The 22,614-nt window shown below is 30.8% G+C and overlaps 1 protein-coding gene across 1 annotated transcript in view; it reads left to right on the top strand.

Annotated features, from left to right (window-relative positions):
* LOC108917252 overlaps positions 1–22,614 on the top strand; it is a 156,189-nt gene that overhangs the window by 58,083 nt on the left and 75,492 nt on the right. Inside the window, exons 6-7 of the mRNA XM_023453976.1 lie at positions 7,830–8,021; positions 11,912–12,088. Coding sequence (XP_023309744.1) covers positions 7,830–8,021; positions 11,912–12,088 — 369 coding nt within the window. The remainder of the gene's footprint in view (positions 1–7,829; positions 8,022–11,911; positions 12,089–22,614) is intronic.

Below are 22,614 nucleotides of genomic sequence, written 5' to 3'. Positions count from 1 at the left end.
GGAATATGACAGTTTAGAGAAAATTGCAAAGAGATATTAGGCATACTTCATTTGGCTGTCATTCATTTACTAATTAAGGTAATAACTTGATTTTTTCGGTAACGGCAAACGAAAAACAAATATTTTTTAATGTATTTGAAGAATGTTAGAAAACATTGCAATTTCAATAAAAACAGCGTCGAAAATGTTGTTTTGTCTTAATAAATTTAAGATTTTGCTAGGTAAAAATGCCGCATGTGCAGTATGTGCTACATTTTCAACAGAAATTAATAGAAGAACCAGAACATGTACATCCTATATACATGATATTTTGGATGTTCTTACAGGGTATTTTACTAATTTTTAATATATTGTGTTGCAAATAATATTTAATTGTTGTATAATTTAAAACAACGCATGCAAACACATACGAATTTAATTTGTTAAAAACATCGTATTTTAACGCTTTTGCTAGAGAAGAAAGCCGTATGTGGTCACTGGTCACATGCGGCGTTTATACTATGTACCTCTTAATGCAATACATGTACATAAGTCTGCTAAGTAGCACAATAATAGAAATTTAAAATGTACAAATTTTTAAATTTAAAGAAACGAAAACAATATTTTTGATATTTATAGATGGGCAATGTATAATGCGATATAGATTTCAAAAATGTAATTTTCTCAATTTGTCACAAAACTGCATATACGTCTTTTTCCGAAGTAGGGCAGTATAATATAATTAAAGTAACATACAAGAAGACAAAACTATTATTAGTTACATATAAAATTTCACTTTTTAAACACTTTTTTTCTCGAAAATGAACAAACGAATCGAGGAATTTGTTTGAATGATGCAAAGATCTGCCGATTTTAATCTTTTCCTTCGCTCGATTGATCGATGCTGTCACAGGGGAACGGGATGCGCACGCAAACCAAATGGGACGCTCGCGCGCGCCATGCGCTATGTCGCTAAACGGACGTGTTCTATTCAAAAATTTCCCGCGCGGGAATTCCGCACAAATGTGGGAATTCCGCAGGTCTCATTGACATGCGGGAAATTGCTGGAATGCTGTAACGCGGAATGCGGGATTGCAAACCCTACTCACAATGTAGGTTGATTTAAAAACTGGCAATGTTGATAGTGCATTAATTCGCAAATTCTGGGTGTCCCGGTTTACGCCGCCGAGTGACAGCGTACATTATAATTAAAATAAAAACGAATTATAACTCGGTTACTTATTTGATATTTATTTTTAATCTTAACTTATTTCTCGTAAGCTATTTCTGAAGGTTTTTGAACTTGGTAAAGTGAAATAAAAGGTTTGTTCTAACAACCGTCGCAAATGTTTGTCCAAGTCCGTCTTGCGAAGTATTCACCAAATATATACGTTAACAGCTCAACTGGCTGAATGTTTCTAAGGCTTCGGAATCGATTCCTTGTTGCTGTTGGAATAAAACCAAAGTAAATTCATGAAAGAATTTGAAAATATTAAACTCTAGTTGTTGCTATCTTTGTACTAATTGTTTTTACTATTGTTTCAAAAACCGATTCATCTTGAAAATCATTGATTTTATCGAAATAAAAAAATACCTTTTGCAAAGGAAAATGTTCAGAGTATTTAAAAACAATATTTTCAGTTCCTTGTTATGACCTCTGTCAATATTTGAAAATATGTGTTGGGTCCTGGATACCTTGTAATAGTAAAATATCGGTTTTAATATTAAATCATAGGCATTATTTGTTACACACCATCTTATTTTGAGCCATGAATCTGTGGTGGCATGTATCATGTAGATATACGGACACACTGTCAAGAAACGCTTGATAAAAAAATTAAATATTTTGGCGGATGCGCTTGTATATGTATAATATGTGTAAAAATTGTGTATACCTATTTTCAATTTTTCCTCTTACTAGCTATTTCGGCAAAATAACGAAACAAATTTTCCTTTCAGTCTTATAACTTGACAAAATTTCCCACAACATTGTCAAGATTAGTGCTTGTATTAGTGTTAATAATTTTTGTTTCCAATAGTTGTTTTAATGTCAAGTTAAAATATATATGATGTTCCTATAAACAAAATTTCCTAAGGTTTTAATATCAAAATTGAAAAAAATTAATATCTATAAGTAAATTACAAAAAATCAAAGCCATTATTGGCAAGGTTTGATCACTGTCTGAAAGAACACTGAAAACTCTTGAACGGCGGAAAAAAATAATGAAAAATTATGCAGTTGCACAATTGTTTATGTATTCTTTGAGGAAGCTTATTCTATTTCATATTTTCTTTGAGCATGATCGATAAATATGATCACTGCCTGAAAGATTATTAAAAACTCTTGAAGCGGCGGAAATGAATTTCAGAAGATTAGCCNTTATGTTGTTAATTTTCAATATGTATGTATGTATAGATAATGTTTATCGCAAATAATTTCAATAGAATTTAATTTTTTCAAGTTGGTAGCGGGTTTTAGTCCCATAAGAAAAGCATAGGACCCCCCTGCGATCCTCACTTCCCTCGGACCCCGATATACCTCCTTAAACTCTTGTGTACGTCACTGGGCAGTTATCGAATTTGGTGTTATTTGCCGCCGCGTTGGCTTTTCAAAATTGCCAGTAGTTAGATACCTAGCGTTTTAAGCCAACTGTATGAAATTAACGGAATATCAGAAAGCGAACCTGTAATGGGAAATAGTTTTTTAAAAAACCGATTACTTTTGTAACTTTGTGGGATGTTATGTTAAAGGTATTTTTTTTGTCAATGTCAATGCGAACGTATGTAGAGCTGAACATAGAAAATTTTCCAGTGTTTTAAAAAATATATTTTTTGCATTGTTTATTAAATATTAGCTAATATTGGTATGTGGATCTGATGGATCGATAAGTAGGTATATTTTTAAAAATAAAATCATTTCAAGTTTTTAATAAAAGTTATTTGTTACTATTTTTTAAAGCACTGTATTTTGTTTGCAAATCTCAATGACTTCTGACATGGTCAGTCACTACATATTCCAACAAAGTAAATTGCACTCATTCACAATGTGCTCAATGCTCATAAAAGTGCATAACAACGCAATTGGGAAAGTTAAAACAGGTACTATTAAAAAGTTCTAAACAAAAGTTCTATATATTTTTACTTTTTACTTCTTATTCAGCCACTTCATTAGCTGCATCAGTGCTAGACATCTTAAATTAATTAATTAAACAACATACACAAACAAAATTAAACCCTCATGAAACGAAAACTATTACCTACACGTTTTGAAGTACGATTCTTTATGAAAACGCCGTATTTGAGATTGTGCCGTTCAATTCGCTGACCAATAGTTTCGTAGTTACATGCTTGATCATTATTTGCCGATCGGAATGCAAGTTGAGTTTTTATCTGAGTTATAATATGATACGGCAACAGGTGATAATTGGACAAAAAATAAACAAATCGTCATTTTAGTTTTCAGTTTATCGGTCAATTAAACAGTGACTTTAGTTTTTACTACAATCAAAATAGAATTTTGTGTCGTTGTATAGTGTAAGCGTACAGCCTTATGGAGTTATTTATTTCAGTGTTTAGTGACGGTAGTGTAGTGTTTGTGTCTTCATTTTCATTTCACGTTCCTGTTTGAGAAAACATGTATACGAAATAAAAAAAGAGCCATGTGGTTAGTGCTTACTGATTGTAAAAAGAAAACGGCACGGCTGCAAGAAGACTGTGTCAGATAGACAATCCCAATAGATAAGTACCACATGAAAACATAAATCTTAATAAGATAGGGCAAGACAATCTCACATCTTAGGGCATGTTTGAAGATGAAGAAAATGTTGAGCATATACTGTACAAATCAGGTGAGTAAACAGATTTAGCCTGTCTAGCGGGGTATGAAAATTACGAAAGAAAGGTAAAAAAAATAATTTTCACTACATAATTTGTAAAAATAAGCTTTTATACAGGGTGTAACTTTGAGGGGGTCATATTTATACAGAGGTTTCCTTTGACCTTTAGAAACACGAATCAATAGTTTATTTTTTCAAATTCCGTCGGGAAAACTTTAATTTTTAACCTTTTTTTTTAGTAATTTTATGCCCTGCCGCTGGACAAGTTAGTGCAACCTCAAATAACGGCGAGCTTTAGTTGCAACTCGTGCACAATTGGAAACTGGGCTATGCATTGTTGTCAAATCTCATATTTAAAGGAAATGTTAAAAGCAAATTTTCACGCCACTCGCCGTCAGATACTGTTCTTTGACGCATTACGTTTGTTGATTGGGTTTTCGTCACGGGCCCTATCGTCCTACAAGAGGGAAGGTTACATTTTTTTAAATAATATAAACTATGAAACAGTACTTACCGATTAACCTAGCAAAAAACTCAAGCAGTAATCAATAATGATAAATGAAACAAACAACAATAAAAAATTTGTTTACTGACCTGATTTTTATAACATAGCACTTGAAATTCTGTGGTTAATCTTCGTGTACTGGTACCAGGTCCTTTTCCACGGAGTTTAAAAATTTCTCAGTGTCTGAATTTGTTAAAGTCCAACATTAATGTATTGGCGTTCAAAGGTCGCATAATCTCTTAAACGTTGTAACCTTTAACTAGATGGCCCTCGGGGCGCTTTTGGAATTTAATTACAAATTAGATGCACTGTCTCCAAAATCCAGGCTACCACAGAACACTGAATCCCTTCACTTCATCACCGTTGACCCGTACTGTCTCCTCCACTAACAACGGGTACTATTAGTTGCCAACACACATTAATTTACATCCCACAAATAGACAAATACATGAATATTACAGGGTGGGCGTGCTACAATGTACCAATCTGACAAACATTTTCTTATTCAGTACTTATAAGTTGGCGTAATCTATCTGATATCGTCTCCTTTGGTCCTGGTGACTTTAAAATGACACGTCGCTAAGTTATACAAGAACAGTCCGTTTTAACAAATCACTTTTCATTTTCACTCCTCACAATTTAGGTTGATTTAAAAACTGTCAATGTTGATAGTGCACTAATTCGCAAATTCTGGGTGTCTCGGTTTACGCCGCCCAGTGACAGGGTACACAAGAATTAAAGATCATTTATAAAAACGAATTATAACTCGGCTACTTATTTGATATTCATTTTTAATCTTAACTGAAAACTCTTGAAGGGTGGAAAAAAATTATTGAAAAATTATGCAATTGCACAATTGTTTATGTATTCTTTGAGGAAGCTTATTCTATTTCATATTTTCTTTTAGCATGATCGATAAATATAATCACTGCCTGAAAGATTTTTAAAAACTCTTGAAGCGGCGGAAATGAATTTCAGAAGATTAGCCCCGGGGAAATCAAAATTAGATGGAACAGAGACGATAGGAAATAATGGAATTGAAAAGTTATATATTAGACTTGAAACGACAAGGTTTTATTAGATGATGTATTATCCGTTTTTGTGGATTCCATTTATATATTTTATACAGTGTGTCCCCGGATGGAGTACCGCACACTTGTAAAATGTGATTCTTTTTCTTTTTTTGACTAAAACCCGTATTTAAGCATTTCTTGAGTTCTCGAACAACTTTGTTAAATACAGTTTTTAACGATAACAAAAATTAAAAGCACTTTGCTTAGGAAAAATTTCACATTTTAAAATTTTTTGGATGACCTGTGTGTTATTATGGTATGTATGGTATTACATATTTGATTACTGCCCATGGCTTCCCAAGATAAGGAAAACTTTTTTTCAATAGTAACTTTTTCTCGAAACATCAACAATAAAAGGGTTTACAAGAATGCGGTACCCATCCGGAGATACACTGTATATTGCAAATATTTTCATGAAAATTTCATGTCAATAAAATTCGAACCAGTATTTACTTGAAATAAAAAAAGGCTTAAAAACTGAATTTTTCACTCATTAGTTCTGAATCTTTTAGGTCAAGACGTAAATAACACTTGTGCACTCAGGTACAAATTTTTTATATATTATGACATATTATTTAATTAATAAGATTATTTGTATTAGAATTGCATGTAGGTTGCTTTGCAAGGTAAAGTTGATTTTCTTACATTATAGTCTAAAATTGACGTGTCTGTTCCACATAGACTCACACTGGAGCAATAAGCAATTAATAACCGGCAACACGCAATATAGTTGTCATAATAGCACTTTCTTGTATAAAAGAGCTTCATCTAACTTATCGTTAAAATAATTCAATTCAATCGACTTATTTGAGTATCGTAATACTATGATTTAATTGATACCACTTAAATATGCACGTACACAGGTTTAAAGAAATTAGTGTCTCGGTGTCCGTTGCTACTTTACGATAGCCAACCAGTTCATTTTGTGCCCAAGCCAATCGCGCTGTTTAAAAAAAGGGTGGTAGGAGGGCCCTATCATAGAAGGACCACGATGTTCAAATAATTGAGATTGTTTATCGTTATAGGAAAGTCGATCGTATCTTACAATCATTTTTTGCATTTCCGTTCTTTCATGATTTATATTGGTAGATGAGCTAAACCATTAGCGCGATTAAATGCACTAAAAATACTTTTCTAAACTATGTGCTATTTTATAGCTTGATAAAAAACTGTTTAAGTGAAATAAGTATTTTTTATATTTTATGAAATTATGATAATTAGGATTAGTGGCTTTTTCTGCTTTGATCTATAGTTATCAGTTTTTAAGACAAAGACGTTGTTTTTCCTTTTTTCTTTTATTTTCCATTTTCATTATGACTAGGCCAACATTTTCGAAAATGACAATAATGGTGCACAATTCAGGTTTATCTTATAATAAATAAAATACTAAGAAAAACTATTATTTGCTATATTCGATATTCAAAATTTTTACGAAAATCTTTATAAAGTAAACACGAGTTTGGTGGGCAATTTCGTAATTCATAAAAATTTCATAAATCTGCTGGCTTGTGTTATACTCAGTATGAATCATTGAGGTACCAAGATGCAAAAAATAATTGCTGATATTTCCCCCTACAATATCTTTGAGTAAAAAGGTATAACTCGCCAATATTTTTAATGTAAAAAATATTTTTTGGTAAATATTGGCAACATTTTTGTTTATTTCATACATTGCTGCATTTATGTACTTTATTAATTAAATGTTTCTTTGTAGTATAGTTGCTTTATAAATGGGTAACTATTGCTCAATAATTGCCTAAAAATGAATAATAACAATCCAACCATAAACCATCACCATCACCATCACAGTCACCATCAAAATCAGCAGCACCATCACTACTACCATCAGCATCACCATTACCATCACTAGCATCATCTTCAGCATTAGCATCACCATCACCATCACCATCTCCAAAAAATACGTACAGAATCATAGCTTTACATTTTTCGTACATCATGTGATGTGTGACAAAAATGTGTGTCTGCCTGTAAACTACTATAATTTTAAAACGGATATTACTGACTTGGAAACCTACGATTCACATTAAGGAGTAGAATTATATGTGTTTAAATTATATTTATGAATAGTAAACAGTAATTAAAAGAGGACTGGAAAGTGAAGAACTGGGAAGACACATTCCTGTTGACGGTTTTTGCTTTAACAAAATATTTAATTATTTTGTCAGAAATTACAATTCATTTTATTTATTACATTCAACTTTATCGAGAATATTGTATCTCAATATTCAACTCTCTTTGAAATAATTTACTTAAAGAAATAAAAAAGAGTATAAATCAAAGGCGTAGAAACGTATAAATATTTTCAAAATATCATCATCAAATACACCATAAATATACCAATTTCCGTTTATCTTGTAACTAATATTTTTTTATAAATGAAAAATATTAATATAATATTGTTACCACTTCTTTCAGTTTACTGTTTATCACCTCCTACAATTGACCACGCGAGGCACAACGCACTGGCAGAACAAACAACGTTTGATTTGGATTCCACTCTTCAATACTATTGCCACACTGGATATGTAACAAATGGATTTCCTAGAGCCAAATGTCTGGCTATAGATGGACAGGCCTCTTGGTATGGACCAGACATTTCTTGCGAACGTAAGTTTGAATACAAATGATGTACTGCACCGGCATCTTTTATGTTTTGGTTTGCCTCTCTAATTAAATGTGTTCTTATTTCCTTCCGCAGAAATATCTGTAATATTTCTATAAGAACAATTTTTAAAGAATAAAAAGTATTTAAATTTCATAAGATACCTATACGTTTATGTCTTAAAATTTTCCTAAAATTTATTGTGAGCGTTAATATTGGTACAGTCATTAAGTGTGTCTTTTATTTATCTTGACCATAATAAATAGGTGAAAATAAAATGGGTGTAGCAAGTCGGTAAAAGTTAACACGAGATGCATTGGGGATAGATAACTGTTATATTATTAACTTTACATAATATACCATTGTGGAGTCTGGATAAAAATTTAGTAATTACATATTATTCTCATTAAGTACATACAGAGCCTTCATAAATGTTTACAAGCCACGTCACCGCCGAGCTTAGGCAATGAACATTGCACGGCTGCTATTGTCAACTAAAAATCCCTAAATCTTAGCTTCAAAAGTATTAATGATGCGTTTACAATGGCCAATATCAAACCGTTGCTTCATTGATAAAATTTCTGTTTAAAACAAAATTACTGGTCACATGATTTGTAGTTAATTATGAAGGCTCTGTATAAAAATTGCAAGACCAGCATTTTTGTTAATTTAAAAGTTGAAAAAAGTTTGACAAAAAATGAAATGTTTGATTTTTCTCAATGGTTCGTGTACTTTCAGTAATCTAATAAGAAATAGAAGGAAAAATATACGGGGTGAACTTTTCGCAGAGGACACAGAACAATAAATTTTTCCCAGTTTGGAATTTTGAAATTTTAATTTCAACCGTTTATCGGCCTTTAGCGATGGTGTTTTGAAAAATAAATTAATTCCTACAAATGATTCAACGGATGTAACCGAAATAAATTTTAGTGGAAATTAAAAAATCCCCGTAATTTGAGTGTTTGTCATGAAATACCCGTACAACGATTGACTCTAAAACATGATATCTTAAAAAATGTTTAATTTAACTTATATTACCTTTCTCGATAAGATACAATGGTATTCTCATATATTCAGCATTTTCTTGACATTAAGATTTTGAAGATATCTTTCGTACGAATATTTTGAGATATTTGAGATATATTTGAGATTATTTACAAAATAAAAAGTAGAAAAACTTCCAGTAAGCAGAGCAGAGCTCGTGCTGCATCTGACAGTAGGCATATATTTTTTTTATAATTTTTATGGCACATATTATCTTTAAGACATTCATTGTTTGGTACTACCTTTCCAGCAATGTGTATATGGTGTATATAGTTGTTTCTTTACTTATATGTTAGGAATAATAAAAGATAAATTCTTAAAATTTACTAAGGTTTGATAATAACACAGACCAACAAAATTTTTTTTTGGAAGCAGAAACTTGAATATAGGTATATTTCCGAAGGATTTAGATGCGCTGAATCCGAATCTGGCAGCAGAATTGCTCTATCACGTCAGGTTTTTGGGATATCTCAACCTAAAAGTGCAAAAAACACTGTTTTTCGTCATATTTGAGGTTATGTAATAATGCCATCTATTCTTTTTAGAAAACTAATACATTGAATTTAAAAGTGCAAGGCTCCCTCTTTCGAATGCCGTTGAGTTTGCTCAAATATCTTTTTTTTTTTTTCGTTGAGATATCACATGTTGAAATTTTTAAGTTTCTCAGTTTCTTAATATGCCAAAATCTACTAAGAATCCCTTAGACATCAAGCAGTCGATTGCAATAAAGAAACTTCATACCCATACGGTTTGTGGGTTTGGAGTTGGTGGGCTTGGGGTTTGTAAGCTTGGAGTTCGTAAGTTCAGGATTGGTGGGATCGGGTTTGTGGGTTTAGAGATTGTGGGTTTGGGATTTGTGGGTTTGTGGATTTGGAGTTTGTGAGTTTGAATTCGTATGTATTGAAGGTTTTTGAGTATGAAGTTTCTGAACTGCAATCAACTGTTTGACGTCTAAGGGATCCTTAATAGATTTTCGCATATTAAGAAACTGATAAACTTAGAAATTTCAAGATGTGATATCTCAACGAAAAAAAAAAGATATTTGAGCAAACTCAAAAGCATGCGAAGCGAAGAAGAGGGAGCCTTGTACTTTTAAATTATATGTATTTTTTTTTGAAAAAGAATAGATGGCGTTACTACATAACCTCAAATATGACGAAAAACAGTGTTTTTGCACTTTTAGGTTAGGATATCTTAAAAATCTGACGTGATAGTGCAATTCTGCGGCCAGATTCGGATTCAGCGCACCAAATCTTTCGGGAATGCATATTATTGTGTCTGCTTCTTGACCCTTGTTGACCTGTGTAATTACTACTTAAAATATATTTATAAAGATTTGGATGTTAGAAAAAAGTTGTTTAATAAATATTTGTAATAATCGAGAAATATACGAACTAATAACCTATAGGTACCTTAAAAATGAAGCAAATTCGAACCCATGGTGATAGAAACTATTTCTTTTCGCTTTTACTGTTACCTTTGCTTGTATTAGACAATAAAACATTCATAGTTGTTATAATCAACATTAAGTGCCATATTAGGTAAGTGTCACATTAGGACGAGTGCAACTCAGCGACATTGCAGTTATGTCATTGATATGAAAAGTCAAGCAACGTTGATCACGGTTAGTAATTGGATGGGGGTGACTATCCAGGGAATGCTCGCGATGCTCATCCGTCTTCTGGTGGCCTGTACGTTACTGTATTCAGAGAAACTATACATATTTGTACAGAGAAACGTATCATTCCTCGGAAAGGATGTAAAACCAAGCTTTCCTGTCTAAGCAATGCAAAGAAAGTAAAAAATCACTATTCCATAACAAAGTGAAGGTTTGACAAAATTTCCAGTTAAGGTTATCTCCTTGCGTCAGTGTTTAGTCGAAATAGGCTAATCTAAAATAACCAAAAAAGGAAAATAATAGGAAGTGCCATATTTATTGTTAAGAGAAATGTAACTATTTATTGACTAATTTAATAAGCAAATTTAGTTCAAATATAAAAAAGGTTTGGTATTTTTACCTTACCCTTTACCTTTTGGCCTTTTTACTTTATTTCTAATGATTTAAATAACTGTAATGCAAATCTCAAAAATATTATTTAAATCGTTACAAAATCGTATAGGTGTTTAAAATATGGGGCCAAGATGAAACTGGAAATATAAAAAGTCATTTTAAATAAGAAGTTTAATGTTAACATGGGTTCGAAAATACCAAGTAAAAAAGTTACAAAATGATAAAAATTTACTGCCAAAAACATTTTTTTAAATAATTGCAAAATGGCGGATCATTTGCTACAAACATTTTTTTTAGAAAAAAAATACCTCTTGTATCTACATCACTGTGTATGATCGTTCCTTCGTCCGTTCGTCTGTTCGATTATTACAATCTGTAACCTATATGTAGACTTGTATATACTTACTGAGTTTTATTTGAAATCGATCAGCTATTTTGGAGTTATTTAAAAAAATATGTGTTTTGACAGTGCATCTCTGCCATGCTGTAACATTTTGTGAGCATGTTTTTAGAACATTTGTTTGCTTAAAATAACTTCTCCTATCTTCTGTTTCTGTTATGCACTATATTTTATAATCGTCCGGTGTAACAAAAATATTTTACCAGTGCCAATAAAAATAAACTTAAAACAAACAGAAAATATTCAAATGTCTCTTGAAAATTCAGTTATTACGGAATAGTTGAGCTCTGTATTCCACATTGCTGAATCGTCCGTAGGCTTCATTCTCCTTGTTCCTACATTTCCCAGATAAGTGGTATAATTCCTACATTTAAATGGGAACGCTCTGAATCAGGGGAGAGGAAGAATGTAATTTACTACCATATTTTTCATATTTTCAGCCCGATCGTGTGGCGCACCAACCGACATTTCTCATGGCTGGCACGCGGGAGAATGCTATACCTACGGCTGTCGAATAACTTATCACTGTGCTGAAGGATATGAACTTGTCGGCAAAAATGAGCGCTATTGTCAAGCTGACGGTACTTGGACCCCGAAGGAATTGCCGACTTGTGTTCGTAAGTACTTTATGTGACTTACTTAAATAAATTCTCCCCTCTGATAGCTATTTAGGCTATATACACATAAATATTCATCGCACATTTTACAGAATAATCACGCCTACATAAAACACAAAACTAAATCGTTTTGAAAACAAAAGGCTAATGGAGTCCTGGTTATAATTAAGTTTTCCTTTAAGCAAATTTAATCATACAGAATATTTACATTATTTAAAGAATCCATATTAATCACAGAAACTTTCATAAATTATCATCAAATGAACATACAGGGCTACAACATTTTAATTGTCCAATATAGGTATCTTTCTATTATAAGAGATACAGAAATAGTCAAATGAGCAAAAATATGCAGATTTTATGCCGATCACGTATTCGTTTTTAAATTTAGAAAATTACGACTAGTTCCGAAGATATTCGAAGGAAACCGATTTTATGTTATGTCTTTCTTTTGTCATATTTCACTTGCTTTTCAAAAATGATCAGTTTGGTATTAAATGATGTGAGGAGTCGATGTCAGTATTAATGTTTTATACGTTAATACTGATAGCAAAAATCGATTCCTCACATAATTTACTATCATTTTTCTCTTAAAATAAAACACAAGTGAAATATGACTAAAAAAAAGACGTAACATAAAATCGGTTTCCTTCTAATATATTCGGAACTATTCGGAATTTTCTAAATTAAAAAACGAATTCATTATCGGCATAAAATTCTGCACATTTTTGCTCTTTTAGCCATTTCTGTATCTCTTAAAATAAGAAAGATAGATTGTACAATCAAAAAGTTATCACCCTGTATGTATACTTTATGGTATTATATATTCGGTTATGCTAAAAACAACTACATGACAAACCATAAATAGCAATAAACATAAAAAATTAAAATATTTTATACAATAAAATAATAAAAATTAAATATTTTTACAAAATATATTTGTTGAAAGGGCAACTAAATTATAACTGGATAGGTAAAAGTAAAATCATATTATTCCAGATAGGAATAATAAAAGGAAGTCAAAATTAAACTTATATTTGTTTTAAATACATTGTAAGACAAAATGGGCTAGAAAATTGATATCTGGGGAATATTTTGTGACGAGAAATGGGAATCTGCGTACTATTTTCATGTAGTTTGCAGAAGGCGCCCCTAATTCATGTGCCTAAAGTGCTGCAATTTTTTGTGCTCTACTGTAGTAAGCACATTATTAACAGAAATATTTTTAAAATTAATGCTGTACATAATAACATTGCTAACACATTATTATAAAGTTAAAAAATAAGCGTTTTTATTAAACAAATAAAAGAAGAATACACAATTAATCAAAAAATGATAAAAATGCATTAAAAATTAAAAAACCCTTTAAGGGCCCCATATTCCTTAAATAGTGTTTTCCACAAAGACAAATAATTTCAAACATTTAATAACTGAATAATCTAAAGCTCATCAAATAATAGGAATGTTATGTCATGCCATCTGGTTATTTTCAAAGACGCCGCAGTAAAACGAATAAACAGGTGCAAAAAACGATCAAACCATCAAGGTTTTAGGTACTGAAATCTACGAAAATACTAACTTTTTTATATATAACTCTACATGTAAATATTCTTATAACATTTACTTGCTTAGTCCTACATATAAAATTGTTTACTTTTAATTATAAATACGTGAAAATAATTCTTAAAATGTGGGGTTAGGATAACAGCAAACGCATGTTTTACAAACGCTTTTTCCTTAGTTATTATTTTATTTGAGTAAATTTAAATAGTAACAATGAATAAACAGAACACCAAGGATTTTATTTTCGTGCTTAGTTTTGTTGTACACGTTTTAGTTTTCAAGATTTCAGTACCTAAAAACGACAGAAATTTGACTATTTCTCGGCCAGGGATTTGGCCACTTTAATATGCTGTATTTTTAATTACTTTTTACTGTAAATACTGTAAATATCCACCTATTACTCGCGGAAATGGTTATTTGCTGCGGTATGGACAATGGAGGGAAAAGTGTTGTAAAGACGCCGAAGTATCATATGTGCGCCCTCTACAGACTGCACGAAAAGTAGGATTGAATTTTCGTTTACCAAATTTAAGGCTAGGTTTTTAGTTAGAAATTATTTAAGGAAATTAATAACAAAAATTTCACGTTCATACTCTGTGCCTCGATTATCATCAATTGTTGTAGTAAGGTATTTTGATCTAAGAAAATTACCTACTGTCTGAATATGGACCATTTATTACTAAATAGGTACTTTGCATACTTATAAATAATTCAATATCTATTAATATTCAAATATCTATAAGTTAACTTGAGAAAGCAATCCTTGAAATGTAGTAATATATTAATTTTCTTGAAAGTTTGAAAATTATTCAATAGACATCAATATGCCAGATAAGTACTTTTTTACTTTTTTATTAGTAGGTACAGTTTGAAAGAATATTTATATTTATATTTCAACGTGATATTAGTTTTTTCCTAATTCTAATACTTTTGATTCCCATCGAAAATGGAACAATCTGTAGGGTGCCGTGTCACAAGTGTCACTTCTTTTTTTGTTCGACATTTCAAAAAGTATAGTAAGAAAAATAGTTGTAGGAAACTTTTTAGATATTTTACCTACCTAACCTAATGTTATATTTTAATGGAGGGGCTACATATTTTTACACTTTGATTTTTTTATAATTGCCTACAGTCATATAAGATTTGATGGGTCTATTTCTAAAAATAAGGAAGACATGGTGGTCAAAATAATGTGCTAGTGGGATCCCAACATTCAAGTGTTGTCAACGAAAAAAAAATACATCGTCAAAGCTGACAGTTCAGGGTTATTAAAAATTGACCTCCTCTACACGAAATAACAATGCGTTTTCATTGTCGAACAATATTTGACAGCTACCGTTAGCAATTTTCGTACAGAATATGGTCGGAATAGTGATTTAACTTCAGAAACTGTGAAGAGATTAATTGAAAAATTCAGGGAGACTGGATCAATTTGTGATCTTAAACACTCTGGCCGTCCTTCAACAAGTCGTTCAACATCGAAGCAGTTCGTGAGGGTGTTGTTGACAGTCCAAGAACATCAACTCAGCACCGTGATTAAGAATTGGACATTGTGGGAATTTCTCTTCTCACGAAAGATTTGTATCCTCGTGCTTACAAAGTTCAATTAACTCAAGAATTGAAGCTTACTGACTACGCAGAGCGTTCGTTGAATGGATTATGGAACAACAAGTGGATAGTGGATACTGATTTTTCCAAAAGAATCATCTTTATCGATGAGGCTCATTTTCATCTCGATGGCTTTGTCGTATTTCGGGTGCAGAAAATCCACTACTGATTGCATCAAATGCATTCACAACTGTGCAAATTTTTGGTTGGAGGCATGATCGGACCATTCTTCTTCGAAAATGCAGCTGGTCAGGCAATAACAGTTAATGGTGCTCGCTATCGCGGCATGATAATCCAGGTTTTTTGTGCCTAAATTTCAAGATACGGATGAGTTATTTTCTGGCCTTGTAATTTCCCGTTTTGGTGATTAGAATTAGCCGTCCATATCATGCGATTTCACACCGTTGAACTTTTTTCTTAGGGGTATTTTGAAGTTTGAGGTTTATACCAAAAGCCCACGAGCACCCACGCTTTGAAGGAGGCAATTGAGCATTGATCAACGAAATTCAGCTGCAAAATGGCCATGGAAAATTTCGACAAAAGAGTTTTTTAACCTTTAGGTTATATTTATCCCTTATTATTAGATTTAGATTGATCAAACCTTATATCACTAATCGAAAAAGAATATGTCCTATATTAGACTTGTATCTCTGTAATCCAACAATAATAATTTGTTTTCTCAACTTAGGCGTGGGAAAAACTAGAAAAAAAAAACTGAAATTTTTATTGTTATATGTTTTTTCTACTTTTTGTACGTCGAAAAATAAAGAACAAAAATAGGGGCGACACTGATGGTGGAACTCCCCGTACACATGCAATTTAAATGCAGAATAAAACTTTGTTGAAGATTCATAATACAGTTTCAGTTTATATCTGACCCACAGTTACAACGTTATTTTTAATGCTTTCATACGACCATCAACATATTTTTCGAACCTCTTTCACGTCTTGTTTTTCAGCGCCGTTTGAAAACAAAGATTATTAGTAACTCGAATATTTACAATCCAAGCCAAAAAAGATATAAATTACCTATTTTCTGTAAAAACAATGGGTATTAATTTTAGTAAACAAAAACTGAATAACATTGTTAGCGAGGACATATGAAGATTTGTGTGTGCTTTCAATCCTAAATCTGTCACAAAAATTAATGTTTGGTGTATATATCTCCATATTATTCAACGGAAAATAATTTGAGTGCACATCTATATAAAGCGTTTTCTGCTTTGGCCCATTATTTACTTCATGTGATGAAATGTTGTAATAAGAAAATGTCTATCAGAATTTTGATCGTTCATACAAGTGGAAATTATTTCAATATACGTACTGAGGTTTAAAACGAGAATTCGTTAATAGTTTTTAGAAATAAGGAAATTATTTTAATATACGTACTGATGTTTAAAACGAGAATACTTTAATCGTTTTTAGAAATAAGAAACATATTTTTCTAAAGCAAAGTTAGCAGATTTATATAATTCTAAGGAAAAACATCAAATTTAAAACATTCTGTCGCTATGATAAATTTAAAAATATCTTTACTTGTAAAGTGACTTCCATAAAAAAAAAAAAAATTCAAAAGATAAGAGTGAAAGCAGATGATTTATCCTTCTTTGTTCTTGGCGCCGTTACGACAAAGACACAGTATCCAATTACTGATCTATCACGGTGTTAAATGTTTCGGAAAAAAATTGGATACTTCACAACTAATAAACTGCTCTTTATATAAAACAATATTATTCGTTATTGTTATTAATCAAATTAGTTTCATGTACCAAAATTGTCATTTATTAGTTGTTGTTGCTAATTCTTTTCCAGTGATTGTCATTTCTATTTTTTTCCATAATAGCTGAAACTAATAGAAAATGAAAATACATGTTTATACTGAATAAAAAAGGACTCTAATTTATCCCATCACACTTGTCGTCAGTTATTATAAATATCTAAAAATTTAGTCATTCTGAATTTAACATAGAAGATTGATGGAGCTGTTTTGGATTTGAAATAAACTTATCATATAAGCCTTAATTCTACATCAATCACGTAGACACTCTAAAGATTTTGGTGGGAATATAAAATTTTCTCATGTGGTTGAAACTTCTGCAAAAGTATTTACATTAACTTTTTTATCTCATAAAAATGAAATTAAAATTTCTACACTTGTTTTAAGTACATTTTCATTAATGGATTACTTGAATTGTTATCAAAAAACCAACTCATGTTATACAGTGTCCTCTAATTTAACTGCCAAACTTCTACATGGTGTTTCTTGGTCAAAATTAACACAAGCCTTTGGATTGAGGACCAGTTCCGACTTTTTATGAAAACACAGTAGCTTGGAGATGACCTCTACTGACAATGCATTTTTTTGTAATATTTTAATTGGTTGAAGTGTAGTATCAAATGTGGTACACATTTATAGGTACTGTTGACTTAATTTATGAGGGTCATAAAACACAGAATATTCTTTAAGATGTTTTACGTTATTTAGTTTATATTTGTTTCCGTTTCCCTTAGTAAAATTTTTCAAGAGTACATATTTTCAGTTAACATCTCCCTGAGCATGATACAGGACGTCAAACGTCGACGTTAATTAAAACTACCAAATGGCCATGGCCATAAATTCATGAATTTATCACTCAAATTTAAAAATTAAGAGGTACAGATTTAATTTCAGTCTTCTGCGTACACTTTTAAGATGAAACAAACACAATTTTTAAAATTAGTGCATATTTTTAAACAAAAAAGATGATTTCAGTGAGAACAGGTTAATGAGAAAAAAATTGTTATGCTAACAATGTAATTTAAATTTACAAAAAGAAATTATTACGCTTATAGCTTAATTAGATAAATTTTTCAAAATGACCACCATTTTATAAGGCATAAATGTTATCATTGAATTATGATTGCCAGGAAGATAATTTCCTAGCATTATTTGTTCTTTGACAGCACAATAACTTACTCGATTTATTAACTGAAAGAAATACGCCTCTGACATTAACAGCACAACATTGTACGTAAACCTAACTAACTAACTTGACAGTTTTTTGTTGTACACCAAGATTGTCTAAAAGGATCAGAAGTTTCCAAGTACATCAGTGAGCTTTCCGGCTTAGGTCAACTTAATAACAGTTTCAAAGTTAAACAATTTCTGTAATTTATCTCTCTAACTAATGTAATTTACGATTTGGTGGCGTAGATCATCTTAAAAAAACGTTCCGTGAAAAATGCATTGATAAAAATTTGTTGAAAATAAACTGTTTTTTAATGTCATATTTGCCAAAATGACCAGATTTATTACTGCAATTCTGTAATTCTCATATATAGCTTATTGTTGCAAATTTATATCTGGTAATTTTTTTTAATAATAATGTAAGTTTAATGTTTTACAAATATGTAGTTTATTTCTTTAACTTTAATTAACTCTATCTCTAACTTTCATATAAAATTCTTCTATTCGAGTTTTTCCTAAAAATTATAGCTTTTTTGTGAGGATAAAAATCACTTTCAAATTTTCCAAAAATGCAATTATAAAATATAAAATAATGATTTTGGTCAGGCTAATAAAATACTTTTATATTGATAGACAGGGGGATCCACTAGTATTGTTACATTATTGTTTGGCAATAGAAAGTATATATGATTTCTAAAAAAATGTTATATAATAATATAGATCCATTACGTAAATATTTGTAAATTTTGTTTGGCAATAGAAAGTATATATGATTTCTAAAAAAAATTTTATATGTATAATAATATAGATCCATTACGTAAAGATCTGTAAATTTTTTGAGATCAAGTGCGAAAATGTGACTAACCCAAAACATAACCTCAGTACTATTTTTACAGCTTATTAAGGATTAAAGACACAATCATAAAAGTTAGAAGTGTTATTTATAACACTCAAGTAAAATGTTTATTAGATATGAATAAATAAAACAAAATTAGGATCCCCCAATAAAGTATGATTTCCATTATATCAGTTTGCGTTTAAAGCTGTCAAGCCTGTTAAGTCAAGAGACTGTCAATTGTCACAGAACAGAGGGAAAGAAGAGTGTTCGTTGATTCGTGTTTTAAAATGTAGTACGCGCTAAATAATTACGAGCAATTTATTGAAAATTTATAACATCATTGCACTATTTCAGATAAATTTCAAGAACAGCACCCCCAAAAACGGTATTAGTTTTTTCCAAATAACTTGGAATTTACCATATTTCCACGGAATTTGGTATCGAAAACATTGTTTTACTTCAGGGAACATTGGGAACATTTTATTTGAATTAGCTTAATATATTTATATCTAAATTGCTGTTACAACTTTTGCTTTTTCAGTCGATTGCCCTATGTACATTTCTACTTTCCAGTCATTATGACTTCTTTTGTAATGGGACTGTAGTACTGCTGCATTTAACTAACTATAATTCTTTGTTTTTTTCCAGAAACTCTTATGGTTTTTATCGTTTCTTGTAACATTCTGCAATTTTATGCTCTTACAGACCTACTTTTTCAAAAGACAATTTACTTTGCATGGTTGAGTAACTTGATATATTATATATTTCTCTATTATACATATCGCGACTGTTCCTGAAGCGTTTCTTTGTTTTTATCCTTATTACATGCAGGGCATTAGCAATTTATCAAGGCTCCTGATGATAGTTCGAGATTAATGTTGATGCTTCGGAAGGGCGTTTCTTGTTGGGTATTTTTTAGTCCTAGTGTTAGACGGGGAAATTTATTTTAAACATTTTTCACTGTAACATTTTTCATATCATTAAGGGCTCATCGCTTGAAACAATCTTAATTAAAAACTTTATTAAGATTTTCTACAAATTCTTAACCATTCTCAAACTATGGTTCGAATATTATGCATGTCACTACACTTTTCATAAAGTTATTTACATCAAGGATTTGTGAATTTTAAGACTTCTAACGAGATTAGGGTTTCTGGTCGAGACTTCTCGAAGCGAGAATTCCCGGGAAATCTGGCCTTACTCGAGACGAGAAAAAAGTGTCGAGAAATCGAGAAATTTAAAAATCACGCGCGTCTTAAGTTCTTGACTGGAGTTCGTTTTGTTCATGCGTTCAATTCGTTTCTCGACAAATAACTGAGCGGTTAAAGTGGTTTCTCTACCAGCTCATGATTTATTTATTTTAAGTTTTTAAGGCTTTAGTTTACTTTGATGATTCTTTTTTTTTAATGTACAGGGTGATTCACTATATTTTGCCCCTCTTTAACTTTTTTGTTTTAAGAGTTATAAAAAAATGTGAAATACAAAAGTTGCACGATTTTTGATGAAGTTTTTGAAAATGATGATGTTTCGAAAAAACAAATGAAGTTCAAACAAAATGGCCGCGGATGTTAATTTTGTTTATTTAAATGGAACACTCTGTATATTTTTACATATTTGGATAGAACGTTCCTTGTCGAGCATAGTCATATAGGGTTTGTTGGGTCCATCTCTACTAATAGGCGAGATAATATTAAAAAACCTAATGATATTTTTTTTATTAAGAAAATAAGACATCTTGTAATAATTGTTAGACCTCTTTCAGGCATTTCTGCCTTTTTTCCAATTACGTAAGGATTTAGATTTAGTTGTAATATATTTTGACATATCGGACATTGATATAGTCCAAAATGCGTATAGGTATTTTAAGTAAATTTCACTAATTAGACCGTGTGAGGCCAATTACTTATGGACAATCTTATATACGGTAGGTCGTGACAGTGACATGTAGTAATGTCATGATAACATTGTTATTGTTTGACAGTTTGTATTAGTATTTAATTAAAATGGGTTACACAGAAGTAGAAAATTGAAATATTATTAGGAATTAAAATAAACTATGGAGAATATCTTAACTACTCTATCTTAATTCCTATAATATTTAAATTTTCTACTTCTGTGTAACCCATTTTAAATAAATAATAATACAAACTGTCAAACAATAACAATGTTGTCATAATATTACCTGTCACTGTCACGGCCTACCATATAACATTGTCCATGAGTAAATAAGCCCCTCACGGACTAATTAGTGCGATTTAGTTAAAATACTTATACCCATTTTGGACTATATCAATGTTCGATATGTCAAAATATATTGCAAATAAATCTAAATCCTTACGTAATTGGAAAAAAGGCAGAAATGCCCGAAAAACGTCCAACAATTACAAAATATTTTATTTTCTTAATAAAAAACGTTCTTTTCGTTTTTTAATATTATCTCGCTTATTGTTAGAGATGGACCCAACAAACCATATATGACTGTGCTCGACAGGGAACGTTCTATCCAAATGTGTAAAAATATACAGGGTGTTCCATTTAAATTAACAAAGTTAACATCCGCGGCCATTTTGTTTGAACTTCATTTGTTTTTCTACTATCATATTCGAAAATTTCATAAAAAATCGTGCAACTTTTGTATTTCACATTTTTTTATAACTCTTAAAACAAAAAAGTTAAAGGGGGGTCAAAATATAGTGAATCACCCTGTACCTAGTTATAAGTCTGTGTAGAAATTTTATTATAAGCAGATACCTAATGTTGAAGTGATAAATTAATAGGAAGAACGCTTCTGTATCTTTAAATTAAAGCTTTTTTTTTTTTAAGATTTCTTCGGTTAAATTCCTTATTTACTATTTATTTAATTAAAAGACTGCATGATTAATGATTATTAATAATTATTATTGGAAGAAAACTACGATTCAAAAACATTGAAATAAACATAAGTATATTGAAAGTGTTTAATAAAAAAACAAGTTAAAGGTTTTTAAGAAGAAACTCAAAGTTTAATTTAGTTTTGTTAGTAGAAGTAGAAACATAAGTAATTAATAAAAATACTGAATAAATAATAAATGTTAATGATGATTGTTAAGTATAATAGCATGTTTATATTTCACATTGCAATACCAAAATGATGACTTTTTAAGTTTTAGAAATTTCTCGAGAATTCAAGAATTCCCGGGAATTCCTAGTCGAGAATTCTCGAGACCCAAGAAAAAAAAATAGGCCGAGAAATCAGAAACCCTAAAAGAGATCTAAAAACTGACAAATTATATATCTACAGGGTGTATCGTTTATACAAAAAAATTGGGGTGCGAGTTCCTCCTGAAAAAATAGTGCGGATAGATCATTATAATGTTTTTCTCTTTAACGTTGTATTTCTGAGATACAGGGTATTGAAGGTGTTACTTTACAAGAGGTTTTTCTTAATAGCCTTTAAGTCGGCTAAAGATAAAAATGTCAAAATTTGTACATGGATATACAGAGTGATTCAGAATTTATCTCAAAAAAATTAGTATGTACAGAGGACTCTTACAAATACAATGATTTAAAAATACACTTATGCACGACATT

The sequence above is a fragment of the Anoplophora glabripennis genome, unplaced genomic scaffold (assembly GCF_000390285.2).
Source record: "Anoplophora glabripennis isolate ALB-LARVAE unplaced genomic scaffold, Agla_2.0 scaffold22, whole genome shotgun sequence".
Classification (NCBI taxonomy): Eukaryota; Metazoa; Arthropoda; class Insecta; order Coleoptera; family Cerambycidae; genus Anoplophora; species Anoplophora glabripennis.
The sequence above is the reverse complement of the archived record's forward strand: the minus strand, read 5'-3'. Positions and strand labels throughout refer to the sequence as shown.